This window comes from Plectrocnemia conspersa, unplaced genomic scaffold, assembly GCF_051122295.1.
Source record: "Plectrocnemia conspersa isolate PC_06_02 unplaced genomic scaffold, ASM5112229v1 ptg000014l, whole genome shotgun sequence".
NCBI lineage: Eukaryota > Metazoa > Arthropoda > Insecta > Trichoptera > Polycentropodidae > Plectrocnemia > Plectrocnemia conspersa.
In genome coordinates, this window is record NW_028277178.1 from 23199703 (window position 1) to 23224325 (window position 24623).

Sequence of the window (24623 nt, forward strand, 5' to 3'; positions counted from 1 at the left end):
TCATGTAATAAGTTTTTTTAATAATAGCGCATTGTTATAAATAAAAATTCGAGTGCCACTGCCAAGGCTCGATCCCGCAACCTCAGAGTTACTAGTCTGAGACGTTACGGACTACGCTATTCCGTCATAAATATATAAATATAAATAATATTTTTATATTATTCTATAATTTTTCTTGAAAATGCTAACTTTTTTATAGATTCGTGACTCTTAAGATACTGCTAAATAATAAATTAAATATTATCAAAAAAAATATTAATAGGCTTGAGCTAATGCTTCAGATATCAATGACGAAGTTATAAACAAATTAAACACTGCTTCTTTCAAAACCATGCTTTTTATATAGAAATAGCTTGGACATTGCTAATTTTGATTATATGGTGTAACTCATATTGCCTAACCTAATAAGTATTGAAGTTGTTTTTTATCACGATTCCAAATACATAGCAAATAGATGTGAACTTTTCAAATCAATTCTTCGACCGTAAAAATGTATGCTGCTCGATTTAGTATAAAAAATTATTTAGCCATACATCTTATCAAATCAGGTAGTTTCTCTAATTATTGTATACATTGATGAGATTTTGATTACCTTTACTATCTAAAGTGCAGCTTTATGTGACAACACACAGCTTTGCTTCACCGTAAGCACGACCACTGATTAAATAATTATATTAACAATTCCATTTGAAAGTGAATAGCAACCACTAAACTTGGAACTACAATTGCCAATGTATATTCTAGATACTAAGATGACTTTTAAATAATAGAATCAAAGTATAAACTATTATATCATTACAAAATTATTAACGATTCTTTAGTTTTGTCAAGTGTATTTTATTATTTATTTAACATTGTATGTAATCTATAATTATAGATAGATTTAATTTTTTTGTATCGTATTTTGTAAATTATACAATTACGATCATTGTCAGTAAATCTTGGTGGACCAACAGTATGGATTTTAAATTCACAGCTACTAATATTTTATCCTTATCTTTGATGGTAACTAAATTCCTTGATATTAGGGTGAAATGGGGATGCATTATTTACTTTTTTTAATAAGCCTTTGGTTGGGATGACTTTTCAACCTAAAATTTGGTGATAATCTGATGCTTATACAGTTTCAGTCATACATATTATCAAATCAGGCGGTTTCTATAACTATTGTATATATTCATGAGAGTTTGCTCATCTTGACCAATTAAAGTGCAGCTTTAGTTAGTCAAGATAAGCAAATTATTTTGTTGGAATCTGCTTAATATAAATATTCAGATACATTAATAAATAGCAAGATAATTTAAATTTAGATTGTTGCTTCCATGTTAAATTATATTTCTTGATCTAAGTAATTTTTAAAATTGCTCTGAATCAAGATCGTGAAAATCATATTTAAAAAAATATGACATGCATATATATAATATAATAAATATCTTCTGCGACGCATTTTGAAATTTTGGTCACCATACTTATTCTTGTAATCAACCTCTTGACCCCACGCTTTATGCGGGCATTTTTGAAGGACGACCTATTGTATAATAATTATTGCTTTGTAGGACTCTAATAATTTTTCAGTTTAGGGCACTTCATTGTGCAATTATTTAAATAGGATCCTCAGCACAATTTTTTATTATCTTTAACGATGCTAAAGATCTGTAATGGCGAAGAAATATTATGTTATGTATATGAATTATTTTGCGCACTGTTTTTTAAAATCATATAAATTTAAATATACAAAAAGATTAGATAGATATATTTATTGATATATACATATTTAGAAACACTGTTAGTTACACGAAATATGGATTTAGTTATTAATTTATTTTATTTCAATAAATGTTTATTTGTTATTAAAAATCTGACCATCATGATAAATATTTCAAAGATGTGCGTTCAAATATTGTACGATACGTTCTTAATTTAATGTAAGTAGAATTAAGTAGTAAAACTTAACTCTTATTTTAACTGATATTTATGCAGAAATGTTTATTTTGTTTAAATATATTATTAAGCATAATCATAGTTTATTAAGATATAACCTCTGAATATAAACGTATATATGATTATATAGATACTTATTAATTGAACTTTTTATTTTCATTTTTTTATTTTAATAATAATATAACCATAATGTATTACCATAATGCATCATAGTGGTGATTATACAAACAATAATAAACGTTTATAAAATAAATAAAAAAACAGTTATGATACACACCTAAAATAGCATTGTCCCACACATTTTTTTTTCAGCTCCTCATATCAATCGCCGAAAACATTCTTGTGTTTGGTAAGCATATTGAAAGCTGGGTGGCTCGTGTGTTCTCAATCGCTGACGTCCTGGCCGCAACATTCAAGAATAAGGAACGTGATCGCAAACTTCACAATAAATAAAATATTTACTTACACTTAAGTTAGTATCAGAACCAATCGTTCAACAGCTTGCAATTTATCAGTTAAATGATATCGATAATATTATATGAATATATATTTCAGGTCCACATCACTATTAAGTTGTCAATAATATAAGAAATAATGAAAATAGTTGTGTAGTATTTAAGTTGTTTATTTTGTCACTTTCATATACTTGGTACAACGGATCCGCGCGATTTTAAAATCGATCTTTTATCTTATCTATAATAAAATATTACAATAATTAACAAATTAATTAATCAGTAAAAATATAAAAAATATAAATTAAATATAAAATAAATAAATGAAAATATCACAGATGATTCGATTTATCATTCGCAACATCCTACGTTGTTTCAATATGTATACAATATAAAACGCTTAATTTACGTTTTAAAATTTTAATACGATTTTTAATCGATAACTTATTTTATTTACAGAAAATAAATACATTTGTGCTACATAATCGCTAATTGTACCATTCCGTATTTTTATTATTTGATAGAGAACACAATACGTTAATTAAAACTAATATAATAAAACATTAAACATCGGACCTTTTGTCGTACCTGTAATATTCCGTCAACCGACTAAATTCACCTTTTATTATATTTTGTTTCTATACTACATCAAAGATTAATTTTTAATTAACACCTTTTGAGATTAAGAGCTAAATAAAATTATAAGCGATACAAATCCATTTATTATGTTGAAATAAAAAATTAGTATTAATTTTAATCTTTAACTACATATAATATATTATGAATTGTATTTGAGACAATAATTCAAATTAGGTTTATTATAACAATATTAATATAGATAATGTATATTCGAAATATGGATTCAGACGGATAACGGAATATCAATGTCAAGAAATTTAATACGTAGTCTATAAATCATATAAAATGTAATGATAAAAAATCTACCAAGACAATATGTATTTTATATAAATTTACAATTTCGTAGCTCTTTTGTAGGTATACTATATATATTATAGTATATTTTTTAAACACTTAACTAACATATTATATTATATAATTATAATTTATAATAATGATCTTTTAAATTATCATATATATAAAAAAAGTCTTTGATATTTAACTACTTTTTCGATTTCCGTTCTCTTTTGGTTCTTTTACTTTAGACGTGTATGGTGAACTCGCGTCTCTCTTGTTCTTGCCTATTCGCGAACCTGAAATACAAAATAAATTTATATTTATAATATAAAACTAGCATTAATAAAATTAGATTAATTATTAAAATAATTCTTGTTCATTCTTATTAAAACATACAGACAATATCATAGATGATATTTCTCTGTATTTACAGGTTATCTATAGACTTACATTTTATTCCATATAAGGCCTGATTTGAGCTTTATGCGTGCATGCGAGGGGTAATAAGAATTGAAAGAGCTTTTCCTAAAAAAACACTCCGTAACGGTTAATGTGTGACGAAAGAAAAAGTGATGGCTCATTTCTCAGAGCGAAATCTCGCCTTTCGGATAAGTGCTACGAAATTTGCGGAGGTTAATAGTAGAAAGAGACGAGCGGAAAGCTCGCATCAGTTCGCGAAAGCTCGTCGGCGAACTTTAAAGCTTATCCCTGTAGCAGGCCATTATTTTATACGAGCGTTTCGGGACCGAAGCCCCGGGGATCTGCCCCCCGATCGCTCGCACTCTTACTCGTCTTTCGGACTGGTGCAGGGCTCCGCCCCAACTGAAACAAATACGTTCATAATTTATGAAATGATGCCACTAAACGGTTTATACGTTCCTATCAAATCGCGAGAGATCGAACGAAATTTGAACATAAAATTTATACGATCTATGATTTAATCTTATAATAAGATTAGGCAGCGTCAGCGTACACAATTCGAGAATGATTCTATGCTTCTTTAAGCACAAGGAAAAATAAAATATTTGCGAAAAACTAGCTTTTGTCGTAAACGTTGAATTGTATTGAGAATAATCTAAAGGGAAGTGCTATTTCATTATCCATGATATATTAAGATCTCAGTAGTGAAAATACTAATAGAGAATTTTTCCTTCTGGATTAGATTCACCGCATTTCTTGCACACAAAAATATGTAGCAGTTTATTGTGGAAGCAGAACAAAGAAACGACTTACGGATCGGAGATCTTTCTTTTGATCATAAACGCTCTATTAGTTTTTTATCCTATACTTTATACTATATATATTAAATTCAATTTTATCTTAATTACAACATTATTTTATATTGCCAATATATTCTAATTAAGATAGAGCTCCGTTTATTAAGATATACATATAAAAAAGTAGCCAAAGTTTTAAATGATATATAAAACGCTCCAATTTTTCTACCACATTTTTATTATTTAAAATTTGCTTCATTTACAGAAATGGTTTATGCCAACGAAAAACAATTCATGAATTCTTCATTGATACAAATCTTTATTTTTAGATCTGTTGTTATTGTACACTAATTATTGAATTTCCTCTTTCAAGATAATAAGTCCAAATTTTTAAAAAATTGTTAATCTGTAAAATAAAAGTGAGAGAAATATGATGGATAAAGTAATTGTTAATTCTAATTTGTTTATCTTAAAAAAGTAATTAATCAAGTATGAGTTTTCGCATAATATGGAACAATATCACTCTTAGTCTGTTCACCAATAACAGAAGTTTTATAAATATTTTTTTTAATTCATGGCTTAAATTTACATAAAAATAATTCCGCTGTAATTCTCTCGCCTGATATAGAAATAATCGATTATTAATTCCCTTATAATCATACTGACACCATTTTTTTCGGGTACAAACTCAGTTTTGACACCTTTCTGCTATATATTTATTATCCTGATCAAGGTATTGTAAAGAATCCTTTTCTCATCGCAGGTAGTGATTTCCTTTAGGGATGTTTCCTTACTGTTTCTGAGAACAAAAAAAATACAGACTTTTGGTCAGTTCGTGCGGTACCTATTTTATATTTTTTTGCACTATTTCAATATCATCCAGTTGTCGTTAAACGGTTACGGAAGAAGCCGTCTGTTGCAAGTGACCAAATAATTGTTAATAGATTAGTTTTAAGAATCAACATCTTTATCAACAATATCGGCATAATTTTATTGTTAATATCGCTGTGGGAGTTTAAAACTCCTGCACAATTAAATTAAAGATCATTTTAACAATTATTTCAAAAATAAAATAACTTGTTTAAAAAAAAGTAAGGCATAAAAATGGACGAAAAATTGTTAATATTTCTAATAAGCACATCCGTCCTAAGACATTTATCATTTGTAATCATCAAAAAAACTGATCTTTGCAATAATTTGTTCCCTGCGCAAAAGACTATTGTTATTTTTCCAATAAGAGAAGTATGGCCGGAGTGGAAATCTGGCTAGAAGCGCGAAATAACGTTAAAAAATACCAGTCGTTAAAACCATATGAAATTTCTCAAAATAACGCCTTACAGTTATTTGACTAACAGTACCTTCGGCAAATACCAACTTGATATTTTTCGTAGTCTGCGCCGCATTATGTTTCAGTTTTAATTAGTTGAAAAAAGGATACGATAGTCTTTTGTCGGTTAACGCTTATAAAAAAAACTGCAAATGAGACAAATATAACATCCTTCATGAAATATTGAAATAAATATGATTATTATTTTAATCATGGTCCGTTGTTCACCTTAAAATAAATATTGATAAGACTATTTACTGCATATTTTATTAAGTGTGTAATAAAATTACAATGTGTTTTTTCGTTGAGTCAAATAAATACATTCAACATATTTATTTACGTCCTGGAAATATTAGGCATAATAATGACTTTATGATTTCATATATTAAGTAAAAAAGGGGGCTGTGTTCTGAGAATGGTGGAAATGATAACAGGATTTTTATTACATCACGAAAGAGTGGTTCGTTTTTCTTCTTTGAACTTAATCGGATTTCCCTACAAGGGTTGCTTTCGCTTAGCAGAAACACAAATCAAAGATCGATCAAATTTTTGGAATTTATCAGAACCTAAAGAGAATAATATATTGGGTAGTATATCATTATTATTATACTTTTTGTCGATCGATGCGTTATCTCTAATGGGCTACAGAACGATTTTTGGCATATAAAAACAAACTAGCTGTAACAAAAACGAAGTTTGAATAAGTAAAAGGGTATTAGATTGGATGTTTGTTATTCCACAAAGATTTTATTATATAAAAATCGAGAGGAATACAATGAAAATATATATTTTCTAGAGAGAACTAAAAGCGCTTATCAATATTCATAGTTTTATTTTCCAAGCGCTTATTTCCATACGTTAGTTATACGGTTAATAAAAACAAGAAGCTTTTTACTAATATATGCATTATAAATTTGCAGGTCAAAAATACAATAAACTGAATATTTTATAAATACATTGCATAGTATATTATTAAACAACATTTTCATAATGCTATATTTTCTCATAGAAATAGGGATTATTATCGGAATGACTGACACATTATATTTTGCAAAAGAAAATTATTGCTCTCAACCCAATAAGACTGATATCATGTCGTAATCAACGCTCACCGAAGGGGGTCACAAACAACCCCCGCGGCGCTGCTTGGGGTCGCGCAGACAAATGACCGATATCAAACCAAAGCCAGGACCTATCACTTACAGGAGTGGAAGGCTGGTGAGGTTCGGCACTAACCACCCCTCGTTACGACCTCCAAAACCACCCCTTCAGCTACGAGGCTAATTCCAGAACCGTCAGCGGCTTTACGCCCATTTGTCCGAGAGGTCGCGAAATAGATGGGGGGTTTGTTGCACCCCGCGGGCGAAACTCTCCCTTAAAGCCGATATAAAGGACAATAAACATTTTTTAATTAAATTTAAAACGGCGCTGTGCGAGCGCAAAGTGGTGTTTCGGCCGTTGAATATTTAATAAAATCCTTTTGGCCCTTTATTCATCATAATCAAAACGTCATACTTTTAGCCGCATAGCTAGGAGCATTGTTTTTGAGTGAAAATAATATAATTTTATTATTTTGATGTATTTTTTAATTGAATGTCATATTTTTAACATGGAAATAGTGAAAATATTTGTATAAATATCAGACTATGAGATTGTAAGTTAAATCCCTATTTTTTATATATTACTAATATTTTATATATTTTTACAACATTAATACGCTAGATACTTAACCAACACTACTTGAATATAATATATATTAAAGCAATAAATTAATACTATTATTTTTTTTAATTAAAATAAGAACGAATACTGATAAGTTAGAAGTGTAAGCATGCTTTTATAAGCTTGATAAAATATAGAACCAACATTACATAATTTAATAAATATATTATACAAAAATAATAAATTGATCAATGGTGCACACAATAATCTTCTAAATTTTTAGAGAGCTTTAAAAACAGGGGTCTGAAATACAAATATGCATAGTATATACATATATATATATATAAGGCTTAAAAGTAATATATAGTTTCACGTTATTTTTAATTAAATAATTTGAAAAACAAAATGATAAGCCTTATTCTGATAAAAGTAGTATTTTAATTATACTATAAGCACAACATACAGTAACCAACACCTGAAAGACCTGGGTATGAATCCCATTAGAATTTTATTATGCATGGGAGATCAGAATTTGTGATTTTTTATATTTATAATTCTAATTGATAATTACAGATTATGTATTCTTAAATTTTTCCTAATCTTGCGGATAAATATTGAGATGAAAAATTAAAAAATATATTTAAACTAGGTTATGCACAGTGACATTTATTTATTGCAATATTAGTAAATATCACTGATTTGCAGACTTTGATTTCAGTCTGGTGTCTCTCTATAATACACTTTAAACTTATTTTAAAAACAAAATCTTCAGAGTTAAAAAGATGTCACTGTTAGTACTAGACGCAGATGTGTACCATTATAAAGGGCCAGATCGGAAAAAAAACAATAATAAAGTGAGCTTAAAAATTGTCATCTCTTTTAAATTTTAAAACGCAGTGCAAATTTGATATATGAGTACTATTTTTCCTAGTAGATTTATGATAAAATCATTAAGGAACCTCACAATATCTGCAGCAAAGGTTAATTTTCAATGCCATTTATTATTTAATAGTTGAGGGGAGGATACTACGTTAAGCTTAAAAAATCCTAATAAAATTATACCGTGAATAAGGTACTTAAGTACTGTATAAACGGTGAAGCAATTCATGATATTCGACTTTCATTTCTGATAAAAAACAAAGTCACGAAGCTGATAGAAGTTTAGTTCAAGAGAGCGATTAAAATTTACCGCTGACACAACGGGTTTAATTTTTTTTATAAATCGTGAGTTAAACATGTAATATAATAATCTATAGAATTGTACGTATGTATTTGTCATACAATAAATAGAGATAATGTAAGATAAGTAATGCTGAGAGGATATTATACGGAAGTGAAGGCTTATATAATAGTATTCCTAGAATACTCCGCAGAAGTAAAATTTTAGTGAGTTTTCTGAATAAGAAAACACTTTCGTGGTTTAAGTTAAATTATCTTGTATAATATTTTTTTGTATGCTTAGACATTTTTATTTTCGTTATAATATTATATTAAATACAACTTATATATAACAATATACAAAACTTCTGCATAACCCACGATAGAAAGAGACACTATTATAGGAAATATAACTTGTATATTTTTTTAGTAATATAGAAACAGTAAATATTTCACACAGTTTTGTAAATTAAAAAAATAATATAATTAGCACGATACCAATTAATGTAAATGTTCAAAGAGTTTGCCTTAGACTGAATTTTTGTTAATGAATGATTCTTTCTTTGAGAAGTAGGATCTAAAATATGCTTTTAATAAAATGAAAAATATATAACAAACGTGTTGTGTATTTTTACAAATTTTTTTTATTTTATTTGTTAAAACCTATTTTAATACGATTGAAATGATTTTAATTTATATTTTTATACGAAAAACAGTTATAATACTTGCCTAATTAAAAGTAATTATTCAAATATATAAAATACACATCTAGCAAATTAAACTGTCAGAAATTAAGCTATACGTTTATATTTTATTACAAATGTATTAAATGTCACGTTTTCATTGCTAAACCAAATGTCGTTAAAAGGGACAACGATCAAATTAATATGAACGTTAACGAATATTTTACGTATTCTGTTCGTGAATATTCTACATGAAATTTTTGCAAAATCGAGATAAAATTTTGAAAGCACGTTCACCTGCAATTCTTCTTAAAGACAGGTTATTACGGTACAATGGCCACGTGCTAATCGGAACATTTGCATGAACTAATTTTGCTCTGTGAAAAAAGCTGGTAATTTTGAACTTTTTAAAATCTAAAATCGATAAAAAAAAGTGTTAAATTTCATGGCATTAATTTAAATATTAATATTAGAGAATTGTGAATGTAATATTATCAGAATAAAAATAATATGTTATCTCAAATCGGAGCGCAATTTATTGACTTATTTACCCGAATTTGAGAAGAAGTAAAATAATTCAGTCTTATCGCTGGGCACATGACAAATACAATCTCATTGTATTTATTTGAGTTGTGTCCAAATCGATAATGGCGAAATTTTTCTTAATAATATTTTCAGGATTAAGATAAGAATTTTTATTTCGAAGACTGAGACAAACACGTTTATAAATCATAGCATAGCTATAGATAAAATTCTGTCAATTCGACATTTTTGCAATGTACAGTGAGATTAAAAAAAACGTGGATTTTTGTGAACGATGAAAAAAAAATATTTTTAATGCTTAAAGAGAAATTGTCAATCGATGATTAAGTGTAATGGTTAGTATTTGTATATGATTTATCAAGAGCTTTAGGAAATATGATAACAAATAATATATTATATTACCTAATCATATATATTACAAGCTGAATATCTATTGATACATCTAACAATATCTAAATAAATCAAAAAGATGTATTATTTACTATCGCAATCACTCGAAAATTGAATCAAATATGCCATATATTTTATAGACCATAATTTTCCATTATTGTCGAATGAAAAAAGGCTTTATTCGCCATATCCTCGAAAGCTCAAATAATAAAATGTTATTTACAATGCTCGCCTCCAATCTCTGCTGCAGCTGACGACAAACGCTTTTTCCCTTTCATCCCTACGCTTTTTTCAAAACTATATTTCGCACACAAACATGCAAAAAACAGTGATTTTTCTGTGCTCTGTCACATGAGAAGCATAAAAAATATTGTATATTCAATATGAAGAAAGCGCTTTTATCTTGACATTCTATTCTTTCCCCTTTTAAGCGTGTCTGAAGGTGAGCCTTTTCAAAACACAAAAACAGTGCAAACATAACAATTTTAAAGAGGTATATTATATAAACATATTTAGTCCAAGGCTAATATATTATGAATTTATAGCCGTAATATAACTTGGTAGTTTTATTATCGCGCGTATGTAGTTTAGAGTTTTCAGTACAGTAAAAACGGATAAAACGCTTTATATCGCAAGGAAAATATAAAACAGAAAAGCGTTTTAAATAAAAAAGTATTTCGTTAGATCTTTAACGTTACGATAAACGTTCATAATACGTTTAATACAAGGTTCAACTAATTACGCTTTAATACTCTAGTTTTTAATAAACATTTATGATAGGAGTTTACTAAGCCATGGGAGATATAATGATCTAAACTTGATGTATCATAAAAGTTTTAAAATCTTAAACAAATAAAACTAGGTATTGGAAAACCAAATATAAATATTAATAATCATTCAATACAAAGGTTTATCATGAATTTGCATAATATGATTTAAAAACACAGGTAATAATAATTTTTTAGAATTTATTTAACAGTTAAATTCTTAGATTATATTTTTTTGTGTTTATTTTGTTGCCTCGAATATATTTCCTCGATTTTCATTTTTTATAGCTCTTGATTGGCTCTTATTTTTTACTATGCAACTTATTTTTAATCTTAAGTTTCACAATTAAAGATTTTATTGTATACATAGACATTTCTTGAGTACCTTTATCTGTCTTAATAAATAAAAAATCAACAGGTTTTCCAAAAAATCGATGTTACATCTGGTTTGTAGAATAAATTAATTGCTTGGCAGCGCTGCCAAACTCCATTCGTCTGAATGCTTTTTTAGTTATGCCACTCACACAATTGAGATACTATATAAGAGCAAACAACTCCCTTTGGGGGTTCCTCAAAGGTCCAACCTGGGCCCTTTGCTTCTTGTGTTCTTTAATAATGACATAAATACAGCAGCTACAAATTTAAGTATGCAGGTTATTATTTTCTTTTCTTGACTCTTAAGAGGCTTCATTAAAGGTAAGTAATTGCAGGCTGGTATAACATCACATCCCTTTCTCTGTATCCTTCGATTACATACAACTGCTACAACCGTCTTCCTTATTGATTATCTGTCAAAATTGTAACTCTAATACAATTAAAATCATTGATCAATAATAGAGCGATTTTACTTAGCAATTTATTATATACATATATGTACGACATATATGTGTTAGTTAATTGGAACACTTTGTTGTGACAGTATCACTTATTTAGTTTTAGAAATTTAAACTCATTTGTAGAAGATATGTTCAAGGAACGAACTTCACAAAAATGGTTCTCTGGTTATAAATCTCTTGAAGATGCACTAAAGACAATGCGTTTTCTAAACAACGGTATTTAAAGTGTTTTAGTATCATGTTGAAAAATAGTTATTATATTGTAAACTGGTTAATTTACTTTCTTTAAAAACATCTGCCCTTGTTTTATTTTTAAAATACAAAACCGCATGATTTTTATAATTTTACTAATAGTTTAAAAGGCTTGAATTTTGCGAAAAAAGCGCTTCTAGCCATATTACGAGAAAAATCAAAACATTTATACATAAACTCTTTTTAATCTGGGATTTCTAAATAAAAACGAGAAAAAAATTAATTGCAAAGCTTTTAAGTTAAACGAAACATTAACATATTTTTTTAGTACGGATTGTTTTTATTTAATGGATTGTAATTTCTCATTACGTGTCAATGTTCATTTTATTATTTTTTCGAGACAATATTAAATTAAATGTGCACTATTTAACTAGATTTAATTGTTTATATCACGCTAGATTAAATACGATTTTTTAACTAAAAAATATATGTAAATTTCGCTTGAGATATTTTTAATTATTATTTACTAGTAGTTAAAATATTTTCTATATATTATATACGTCTTTTTTATACTATAAAACAATGTATAAATATATACGGTTGTTTCTCCGTTGCGACGAGCTTTCACTGCGATTTGCATTTCCAGCTTTAAAATTTAATTTACCCATTTTTCCTCCGCACAAACGTTTCCGTCTTCATCCAAGCTCATGTTTTAAATATGAAGTATCACAACGAGTAAATAGTTTATAAACGCTCTCGTCCACCAAAATTAAATATTAATTTTAGATGGCGTACATTATTGGCGTATCAAAAGTATATTTTAAAAAGATTTTCTTTGTGTTGAAGAAAAATCATAATTTCCCGGAAGCCGCCTCCATCTCAGACCATTAAAGTGGCTATTTCCTCGCAATTTGGTTATGCCCAAAGGGAGCTGGGCCCAAAAGGCGTGAAACGGCTAAGGGCGAACGTTGACTTTATTGCGAAAAAAATTACAACGAAAATATGGCTATCCAATCTCGGCGCCTCTTTTTCGCTTTGAGTGTTGCAAGGAAACTATATTTATGACGATATAATTTTTTCTCGGGGTCGACGCCAAAGTTTAGGTTACGGTTACGGTCGAAAAAATTCATCCAGAGATAATGTGGAAATGTTCTGGAATCGTATCTCACACACCAAAAGCTGTGTGTGTGCGTATAAAAACAAAATTATTTTGGCTCTCTTCCAGTCGCCGAAATGATAAACCGGATGGAGATAAAACAAAAAAAACACACACACACAGTATGCCACGAATAATGGCAAAATTCATAAATAATAATGCGCAACAAATTTCACCGTTCACAAAGGAAACCTACAGAATAAAGCCATTTTCTCGCCGCTGGAGCAATTGCATAATATGAGAATATTATCACAATTCTCAAATTATATCAGTTAAGAAAATAGAAAACGCGACTGAGCATGCTTTCTATATATGCATCTTCACTTCGCTGTATATATAATACATAAATAAATAAACACTTATACGGTCTGTATATTATATAAATTGGCTAACACAACTTACACGAAGAACTAACAACTGTGTTCTTTATTTTAATAAATTTAAATTCAAATATCATGTTCTTTTAACCCTTTAAATGCCAGCAAGTTTTTAGTGAGTCACCTATTATACTCTTTCTAAAAATAAATATGAAATATTTGCTTTACCGATAAATAAAGCTAGTACAATAATCTTTGATAATTACAAAAAATGTATATAATTCGTTAACGTCCAAAAGGAAAACAATTCTATAAAAGATGTTTTAAATTTTTCTATGATCGTCTCCAGCGCTGTATGGACTCAGAAAAGATGTATTTTGAATAAATTGATATAATATTGCAGAATAAACAACGTATTCTATTTTATTTTTGATCAGTCCTTACAGATTTGGGACAGCGTTTGGTGGAAAAAAATGGTTGGCATTTACTAAAATATTTGGGAAAAATCCTTATTCTTTTAAAATAATCTCTGTGGAATAAAATTAATAATGAACAGCTTTGCTTCCATGAAAATCACTTGACAACAAATCAACTAAATATTTCGACTGAAAATATATGCGATAATTTTAATATGAAAAATAATACAGGTATTTTAATGTTAGATATAGAAAAACTTTCGACACGCTATGGCTTAACTATTTGATTCACAAATTGTACAAATTTAAGACCCTCAACTATCTGCCACACTTAATACGCTCTTACCTAAAAATTAGAAAGTATGTTGTTTCCCTAAATAATAAATACTCGATTCCAGCTGAAGTTCCTCAAAGAAATTTATCTTTTATACGAACAGCACACGAAAATGAAAAAATACGCGATTTTTCATGTATGCTAACGACACGGCTTTTTTACCTAATGCTTACAGTCTTTCACAAATCGCAAATAATTAGCAGAAATATTTTGAAAACATAAATAAATATTTCGAGAGGAGTCAAATTTATTTACAAAACGTAGACAAACTTCTTCAATGCCTTTCCAAAGTGAACATAGTAGTAACGTATATTTGAAATCTAGCGTTAAATATATGGATTTTCACATGGACTCGAAGCTAAAATTTAATAAACATAATTCGGTAGGGCTTATTGTCATCGCGGTCTTTAGACCGATATTTAATAAAAAGCACGTGCTAAGCAAAAATAGTATTTTAATGTAAACAATTATTTTAAAACATTTAAGAAATGCTTGCTCGGTGTGGAGTAACAGCAGTAATGCAAAATTAAGATATAAAAATAATATGTAATGTACCTTTAAACTACATAAAAGGTACAAAAAATACTATGAAAATATTTTTCTTTTTTACACTAGCTCACTAATCTCATATATCGGAGACTATCATAGAAACCTCAATTTTAAATATAACATATATTACCTTAGGGGGTAGAAGACCACTTTTCTATGGTTCCTAATCTTCAGCCAAATATATATAAATTAATACTTCATCCATGGTTTCCTATGTCTTTGTTAGATTTATTATTATTATTTTTTATTATATTACAAAGTGAGGAGGTAAAACTCGTTTTAAAATATAAATTTTAAAAAAGTTATTATATTTTTGAACAAGAAAATTATATTTTTCTGCTTTCATGGATTTTAATAATATTTTCATTAAATTTGTTCTGAAAATATATCCTATAAATATCTCAGCTAAGTTCGTAAACCGCTGTATCCGCTTTCTTGTTTCGTGAAAAAATTAACTCAGGGAATAATATATAGAAATAACCCAGAATCAATAATGTTCTATAATAGATATTAAAATTAAAGTGAAAAGCAAACATTTTTAGACATTAAACTTATTCTAAAAATATATTTTGTAAATATCTCAAGTTTGTTAGATAATCTGATCAGTCATATTGTTTCAAAATAGCGAATAATCAAGAAATTAGAAAATTCGTAGCTCCGTTATAAAATATCTTGAAGAAGAAAGTAGTGATCAAAAATTTTTTGTAAGAAAAATTACATAAAATATTTTTTAAAAATGTTAAAAGATGTCTCTTAGAATAAACTTTAAGCCAGAGAAGGCACTTTCAACACTAACTTGTGTTGCTGGAGCTCCTAAAACCACCATTGCAACTTTGTATAAATGAAATGTATTTATATTTTCCAAAATTCCAAAATATATTTTTTGCTGTCTAATCTTTGTACATGGTTAAAGGTTTACAAAATGAATTGAATGTCCACAACTGTAAAAATAGAGAATGTATGTGTCTCTATTGCCAAATCTTGTGCACAAAAGTGGCTAGTGTTACTCTTTCTGTATAAGGCTGGAAGGGTTTCAAATTCATCTCCCTTCTTATTAAATGTATAGTCAAAAAAATACACATATTTTAAAAAATCAGTATAAATCAAGAAAGCCTAAAAATAAATTTCTCCCTAATATATTTTATAATTTTAAAGTTCGTTTTATTTTAAAATTGGAACTTTTATCCAGATTTAATACTCCCCGAATGGAATAAATATGATGTGTACGTCTAAAATACAACCTAAATTCTATGTTTAAAGTTTTTAAAAGCTCTCTAGAGATGACTCTATTTTTATGATTTTTGTTTTAAATGCAAAAACTTTTTGAGCTACGCAAAATTATTAAATAATTTAGTATAGTTATAAACCTATCAAATATTCAAATATAATAATATTAGTTTTCACTTTTGTTCATAGATGTCGCAAAACTTTTATTTTATAAACTTGCTAAAATCTGTTTCTAGTTACGTTTATATAACTTTACTAAATGAATAATTCATTCAAATTAGTATTTTAATTCAGTATTTTACTTTTATATGCTAAACAATTTATTTAAATATGTGAAAACTGCATTTGACATGCTAGACATCTATGGACGAAAAGATTTTTTAAATTAATAATAAAAATGCAAATGTTAATGTTACATTAACAAATTTATCCAATGCTTTAACAGCAAACATTTGCATTTTTACAGCATAAAATTATCGAATTGTACGTGGGAAGAGGGTTCTACCTAGCTACCTGCCGCCTGTAAGGTAAGCAGCTCGTCGAGGCGTCCGTCTCGACCTATCGCCCAATGTTCCAGGAGACATTTCGCACTGTGATTCTGCGCTCGAATCAGCTACTGGACGAAACATATCTAAAGCAAATATAATAGCATATTACAATTTTTAAAGACCAATATATTTTATATATTACTACCTTTAGGCGTGTTAATGGGAACCCTATATGATGGATTTGAATTGCATTCAGTACATGGACTGCCACTGGAGTCAGATTCTGAATCTGCTGGTGCTGTTGTTACTCCATGTCTGGCAGCACGACACCTAGAGCTTTGACCGTTACCGCCAGAACTCCCGGCAGCCATAGTCATAGCTTTTGATAACGTATATTCATCTATAACAAAGTAATAATGAACGAATGATTCACATATCATATTATATAAATTGAATCGTATTTAATTACCTGAGCTACTAAATGATCTATGTTTGGTGTTACGTCTATCGTGACCGAAGTTTGATCTACCAGGCGCTGGACCTAAAGCTTCTCCTTCGGAACGACCGAACGTTCTAAATTGAACAGTGTAATCTAACGTTGAAGCTGTGACGGATCTTCCTCCATTACCAGCTCCAGGAGCATTATTCATACTAAACGTAGCATATGGACTAATCTCGTACATCTCTAATAAAAAAAATAATGATAAACACTATGTAAAATTAAATATATATTCTGTCATTTACCTGCTGGTTGTTCAACTTTTCCATTTGGATGTTTGATAGGCGAAGATGAATAGACCTGTTGACAGTTTCTTCTATTATCTTGATTCTCTACTGATTTTTCATCTTCGGATATGTCGCCTCTACTATATCCTTTGAAAGGACAGCTCAGCAGTGAAGACCTAATTGAAAGTTCTCTTAAAATTATATTTACATTTTTTCATATAAATTATCTAAAATATATCTATACTTTTTGTTCCTTAATAATATAAATAGTAATATTCCTAAAGCTAATAAAGCTGCTATTGATAAAGCAGCCAGTATAAGGCTGAGACGGCTGAAGATTTCAAATGCAGAATGTTCAGTGTCCAAGTGTGGAGGAAACACTGCCGGAGATGCAATTCGTCCTTTTAGAAATAGAAAATATATTGATTATTTAACATTTTCATTATATATAAATATATTTTTATATAAGTTTTACCGCCATCTATAGATAATGTAGCAAAATAAAACTTTCCAGTGGTAGAACCGGCACCATTATTAGCCGTAACTCTTAAAAAGTACCACGTTGCTGGTTTCAAATTTTCAATCAGCAATCCTTCAGTCTTTAAAACGGTCCTTTCAGTCGACCATATCGTTTCGGCAAACGATCTATACTCTATGATAAATTCTATTATGGGACAACCTCCATTATCCCATGTTAGTAGATTCAATTTTAAACATGTGCTATTAGTTGTAATCAAATCTTTTTCATTAGGGATCTTAGAAACTGGAAGAATATAAGTTAATACAGTTTTTGTAAAACGAACAGTATATTTAAAAAAATTATTACCTCCTCCTTTAGTCATGGCTCTGATTCTTTGACTGGGAGGACCTTTATTTACAGAATTTTGCGCTTCTACATATATTAAATAGGGTGAACCACAAGCTAATCCTTCTAACGTGTAAGACTGAATCTCTCCTGATACATACACAAACTGCCAAGGTTGACCTTCTCGCGCATAATGTAATATATAACCTTTAATGTAGATATTAATTAATTAGTAAATTTAGCATTATAAATAGTATGAGATGATTGAAAGTTTACACGAAATATATCTTTGCATTCACAAACCTTGTATTGACGAACCGCCATCTGGTGGAGCTGGCCAATGTACACGTAAAGATCCACTAGCAGCATGCTGTAACCTCAGTTGAGGCGTTCCTGGTGGTAATAAGGCTGATAAACCATATGTTACGCTGTCTTCTCCGTATAAGTTCTTTGCATTGCAAGTGTAATTGCCCGAGAGAGATGAATCCATACCTTAAATTTTGTTTACTTTATAAGCTTCTCAAAAGAAAATAAATAATACATAATAAAATATCTTATTTACTGTGAATTTCTAGATGTCCTTTTTGGGAAACTTGATAATGTGGACTGTGAGTGACCGGTCTGCCACGGTGCAACCATCTAGTACGAGGAGCTGGAACTCCGACAGCCAAACAAGACAGTATAGCAGCTGAACGCAAGGGTAATTGAAAGTTTTGACTAAACGAGGCTATTCGTGCAGGAACTGCTGGAAGGCACGAATTAAAAATTAAATGCTCAAATGGTTAATATGTACATACTAATCATTAATTATCAAGTTCACTAAATAACCTTTTCCATTAGGTCCTTGCGCCACTATTACCGTCGGTTCACCTTCTCCAGGACCTGTAGAAGCAGAGATCCAAAACTCGTATAATTTGTGCTCAATTAATCCGCGTACTTCTGCTATTAAACATCCACCAATTGTGTCAGTGTTTCCGTCACTTGCTAAGAGTTTTGCATTATCCGGCTGAACTGTGATCGTCGACTGTTTGCCGGGTCTTTAAAAGTTTAAAATACCACTTCAATAGTAATTATGTCAGTATATTTAACTAGTAATTCAATTTAAATACCTTCCTGCTTCTCTCCAATATATAGTGTAATGTAAAATTTTGCCATTTTGCATCGCCGGTGGAAGCCAACTTAGAAGAACAGATTCTTCACTTGATGTCAGTGCTTTAACATTGGAAGGAGGTCCTGGTACTGAAAACAATGTTTGAAACATTAAATGATAACTTATGTTTTGTCCTAATCTAGAGATTCTAATACTCATTGTACATTTTATATACGGTGCAGGGATGTCATTTAAGGGGGGAGGCAGGTGAAGGCATTTGCCCTCCCTTTCAATTTGGTCAGAAAAATAAAAGTCATTTTATTAAATATTATGATGAATCATAATAAAATAAAAATATTAAAAAAGTGGAAATGCGTCCTTGATATTAAACCAGAAATTATCAGTTATCCCTTAAATATAATCTAAAAAAGGAGTAACGAATCTACCCCGAAAATATTTTTTAAAATATGTCACTTCAGTAAAATCATATAGGAATACATCTACTAACGAAAATATAATTTGACTGATAGGCGCTAGTGAATTATATGCGGCTCCAGTCAAATCTAACGAATATGTGCATTAAATCAGAAGCAATAATAATTTTTATGTATTGTAAAAGGAAAAACTTATTTTTCGGCCTCGGAGCCCGTCGACGAGAATTCAAAATTTGAAGATTTCATTACGAAGATTGTTTTATGATTGTTTATCTAGTTTAATCAATGTATTCTTATAATCCTTACACACATTATTATATTGAAACTGTTGTCACGTTGATGTCGGCCATCTTGTTTTATATTTTCCATTCGTCGAAACAACAGAACGCATTACCGGTGGCTTGAAGTCAATTGAGCTAACTTAATTTTTATTTTTATTATTATAATTAAATATATTTCCTTTGTTTATGTGTATTATTATATACACTGTTCATACAAAGAGATGCGATTCACAGGGAAGAAAATTAAAGGGATAATGTTTCATTTTAAAATATGCGCATCTGGAAGCGGCTTAGAACAATTATATTATAAATATTATGAATCCTAATGAAATGGAAATATTAAAAAACGACTACTAACTGAACAAATTTTTTTTCCCTTGGATAAATCTTAAATGACGCCTCTGATAAGTTGGAATGCACAGTAAGAAAGTAGATAGCTTTTAAATACTAACATTAACCAGTTGTGGTGAAGGAAAAGAGCAAGTAGATATTCCCATAATACATAGATCAACTGGAATTAGATGATAGTGCATAGCGTTGTGATGTGAAAACATAATTAAATGAAAATTCTTTAAAAAATCAATGAAGAGTATTTTAAAGTAGCACATACTTATTAAAAGTTACTTAAATTTATTATTAAAAATTAATAAAAATATCTAAATACATGAAAACGAATTGTATAGCTGTTTTTCATAAGATATAAAATAATTAATTCGCAGATCCACTACATATTATTTTTATATATACGTAGACATTTATTATTTAAGAGTAAATATAAAAATATATGTAAATAAATTTAGCTAAGTTGAAAACCACTGATAAGATGTTTATCATTTCACTCGCAACTAACTTTAAGCGTAACACACAGATCACCGCATATCTCTATATATTAGGTCATTTTATAGACGTTAATAGTAAATAATTATATTTTTTAATAATTTCAAGTAAATATTTGATACTAAATAATCGGATTTGGACATTGGCAGCTGAGCTTTATTAGGTTTAGTTGAGAGTCACGCAATCAACATAACTTATAGAATATAAATAATTGTATACCGTTATTGAATAATGTACCTTAAATTAATTTTACATTGATACTAATTTATTGTTACTTTCAGAAAATAAAATTTATTCAGGAATGAGGAGGAAAGGTTTAATATTTTCCAATACACTGGAAATTCGAAGTCAATCATGTTTGGATATTGTAACTTACAGTCCTCCTCTGTTAGACAATACAACGATGAGCTTCTCTGTCCATCTCCTGCAGCTGTATATGCCAACACTTGTACAGAATAATTTGTATATCTTCTCAATCCATGTAGATAAGTCTCTGCGCTGGAAGTTCTTTTGATTTCCCCCGATACAGCTACAACTGCTGGAATAATCAATTTGTTTTAATTAGCTCACTAATAGTCTTGTAATATATGACAATCTATTCAATTATCTCACAATCTTTACTTCCGAGTGGCTTATAGATGACTTTGTAACCTTGCAAAACACCTCCGTGTAATCCAGCTGGTGGCGGTTCCCACGACACTTTAACACTTTGCGATGAAAGTGGAGAACATACAATATTACTTGGAGGTGCTTCTGGTACTAAAATATACAAACATATTATATGCAAACCAATTACAAAGTAATTTCAATCATGTACCTCCTTCTTGTGTTAAAGCGGAAACAGACATAGACGGCGGTCCAGCCGATACTCCATTAAAAGCGCTAACTATGACTCCGTAACGGGTGAACTTTCTCAAATTAGTTATTGTAACTTCCAAATTCGACCATCCATTCACTGTCACCGATTTCGTATTATTGCCATTGAACGTCGTAAATAACGTGTTAGAACTTATTTCACTCCACGATACCAAATATCCTAGGAGTTCTCCGTTCCACGAATCATGCGGTGGTGCCTATATCATGATATATATTAATAAAATTCTCCATAATATTTGGCTTTTGATTTAGTATATTGTTTTACCTTCCAACTAACGTGCAATTCACCTTGACCTGCTGATTGTACTTGTATGTTAATAGGAGCTTCCATGGGAGCTAAAAATAACTATATCTGTATCATTAGCCGTAACAATTGTAATGAATTTTGTTTGTAAAATCTAATATCACACAAATATATGGCTTATCTAAAATTATTTTACCTTCTTCTTGTGTTTTTACTACAACTGGTTCAGAATAAGAACTGTGCTCAATTGTATTATACGCAGCTAGCCGAACAGTATAAGCAGTGGCTGGATGTAATCCAGAAACTAAAGTCTCACATACTATTGATTCTGAGAGACCAGCAACTCCTCCGTGTCTTTCAACGTCCTCACTGTAATAATATACATATATTTAAACTGTTTTATAAAAGTATTAAATAAAAAATGTAATTATATGAAAGAATGTTATTCTTTAGGACAATGCCTGTATCTTGGTTGATACATAAATGTATTTTTTAGAACAAATAATCTATAAACGTAGTTTATTTTTTACCACACCCGTAGAATAAACAGAGGTTTTATTTTTATCATTCTATTAATTGTATCAAATAATACCAATGAATAAATTGAAACTCTGACTTTAGAGAAGTCAGTAGGCACGTGCAATAAAATTGCCCTGAAGAAATAATATTTTTTTTATTTACCTATTTTCTGAAATTTTAACTTTATCCAATGATATATTAACAACTTTTGCCGACATCCAATCGTCTTTATTGATGGATCCGAGCAATTGATATTGTGCGAGATATCCCAGCAATGGCGTGTTTCCGTCGAAGGCTCGCAACCAAGATAATCTTACAGTTTTTCCGCCAACTTCAACGACCTGCAAAGAAGCTGGCGGATCGGGCCTTTCTACAATTTAAAAACACATAAATTATTTAAGTTTTCAATATAAATTAAATTAAATAAATATTACCTTGAACAGCTAAATATATCACGTGTTCACTTCTGCCGAAAGAATTTTCAGCTTGACACCTATAAGTTCCTGAATCTCTCCTTTCCGCTCTAGTGACTGCCAATTGTGATCTGAGTCCAACTTCGGTACGAACTTCGGACATTGAAATTCTATAAGTGTTCAAGTCGATTCGTTTCAAATTGTGCGTCCACTGAACTTGTATCGGATTATCCCCATAAACTTCGCACAGTAACATTACAGGATCGTTTCTTCTGGTCGATATATTTTTTGATGTCACTTCAAAATGTGCTGGTTCTAAAATCGTAAATATATTGATAGTTAAAATATTGTTTTAATAAATTTATGTTTGTCAATCAATGATTCGTATAAATGAAAAAAAATTGAAATTACCATTAACGGTCACATAGACAAGTTTACTCAATCCAGTTCCAATTCCGTTCTCAGCTTTACATAGGTATTGTCCTTCATTGTACGGTGAAGCTGCAGGTATGATCAGCGATCCATTTGGCATCATCATCTGTCGATTATCAAAATCTGATAATGGACGAAAATCTTGCGTGTTGGTCCCTAAAAATATTTTATATAGTCATATAATTATGCAGTAACTTAAATAAATGACTGACGTACCTTGTCCTTTAAGCCATGTGATTTTAGGTTCTGGAAAACCTCTGGCACCACATGGTATCATAATTGGTGTACCTAATAGAGTCGATATGTCTTGGGGCTCGTATATCCATCGTGGTGAAACTAGCGATTAATATAATATTATCAGTTAAACTTATATACATAATTTATTTACGTATAGCAAGTCTATATCCCGTTCTATGATGATTGTTTAAGCTTAGATAAATATATGTTGTTTATTATAATTATAAGTTTTTCGTATATCTTAATTTAAATTTATAATAATATAAACAGAATTGGAAAACAATGAAGCGTCTACTTTAATGCTGGGATATTTTATGTTTTAAATAAACTTGAATTATTATTATATTTAGAAGTATAAGCAGAATAATATTTTTTTTCTTCATTATATTAAATATGTTGTAATATTTTCTTAAAATACTAAAATAAAAAAATATTTACAAGTATTGTTATGTTTATGCAAAATTTTAATTAACCATTAACAAAATAAAGAAAATCTAGAACGCTCTTACACCGAGTGCAATCTTGATCGAGATTTCCCACAAAATATATATTCATAAAAAAAATCTCTCGAGATTCAAGATTTTAGAGAAAATCTAATTCTAGTATTACTGATAGTATTATGTATATCGTAAAATTTATATTAATAATCGCTTTTGGTAAACTGTGGTCATTTCAAAATTAAATAAGATATATAAAAACGCTTCAATGAGTTCCATCTATGGTTTAAAATATATATTGTAACAACTAGTACCAGATTTATAATTATATAATTTTAAATATGAATAATGAACAAACACATTTTTAATTAACTTTACATAAATATATTTTGATATGCAGAAAAATAACAGTCCGGCTTAACAGCGCATAGACACATCAAGAATATTGGGAAGGTTTGGAAACAAATTGTATGTGTTTTATACGAATTGAGCGAAGAAAATAAGATGCGGCGTATTCGCATATCCAAAGAGCTTCTGTATATTGAAGCTAAGTCGCCTTTGCTCATTTGTTTTATAATTGGAGATAAAAATGATTTGTACTTCGAAACATGGACTAAATATAAAATGACAATGCGCGTCCATATATGCCGAAACTGACTCTTGATAGAATCAAGGAACTTGGTTGGAAGGTTTAATATCATCCACCTTATTCTTCAGATCTT

The 24623-nt window shown here is 29.3% G+C and overlaps 1 protein-coding gene across 1 annotated transcript in view; it reads right to left on the minus strand.

Annotated features, from left to right (window-relative positions):
• Nucleotides 1–3545: 3545 nt before the first annotated feature.
• LOC148226543 (cell adhesion molecule Dscam2-like) overlaps nt 3546–24623 on the minus strand; it is a 68923-nt gene continuing 47845 nt past the window's right edge. Inside the window, exons 10-30 of the mRNA XM_088203789.1 lie at nt 23444–23563; nt 23207–23383; nt 22817–23110; nt 22545–22752; nt 22060–22232; nt 21885–21955; nt 21561–21816; nt 21356–21502; nt 21120–21281; nt 19211–19340; nt 18930–19138; nt 18664–18846; nt 18405–18593; nt 18123–18308; nt 17772–18059; nt 17541–17697; nt 17315–17472; nt 17040–17255; nt 16776–16970; nt 16596–16713; nt 3546–3604 (exon numbers count right to left, since the gene is read on the minus strand). Coding sequence (XP_088059915.1) covers nt 3553–3604; nt 16596–16713; nt 16776–16970; nt 17040–17255; nt 17315–17472; nt 17541–17697; nt 17772–18059; nt 18123–18308; nt 18405–18593; nt 18664–18846; nt 18930–19138; nt 19211–19340; nt 21120–21281; nt 21356–21502; nt 21561–21816; nt 21885–21955; nt 22060–22232; nt 22545–22752; nt 22817–23110; nt 23207–23383; nt 23444–23563 — 3689 coding nt within the window. The 3' untranslated portion in view covers nt 3546–3552. The remainder of the gene's footprint in view (nt 3605–16595; nt 16714–16775; nt 16971–17039; nt 17256–17314; nt 17473–17540; nt 17698–17771; nt 18060–18122; nt 18309–18404; nt 18594–18663; nt 18847–18929; nt 19139–19210; nt 19341–21119; nt 21282–21355; nt 21503–21560; nt 21817–21884; nt 21956–22059; nt 22233–22544; nt 22753–22816; nt 23111–23206; nt 23384–23443; nt 23564–24623) is intronic.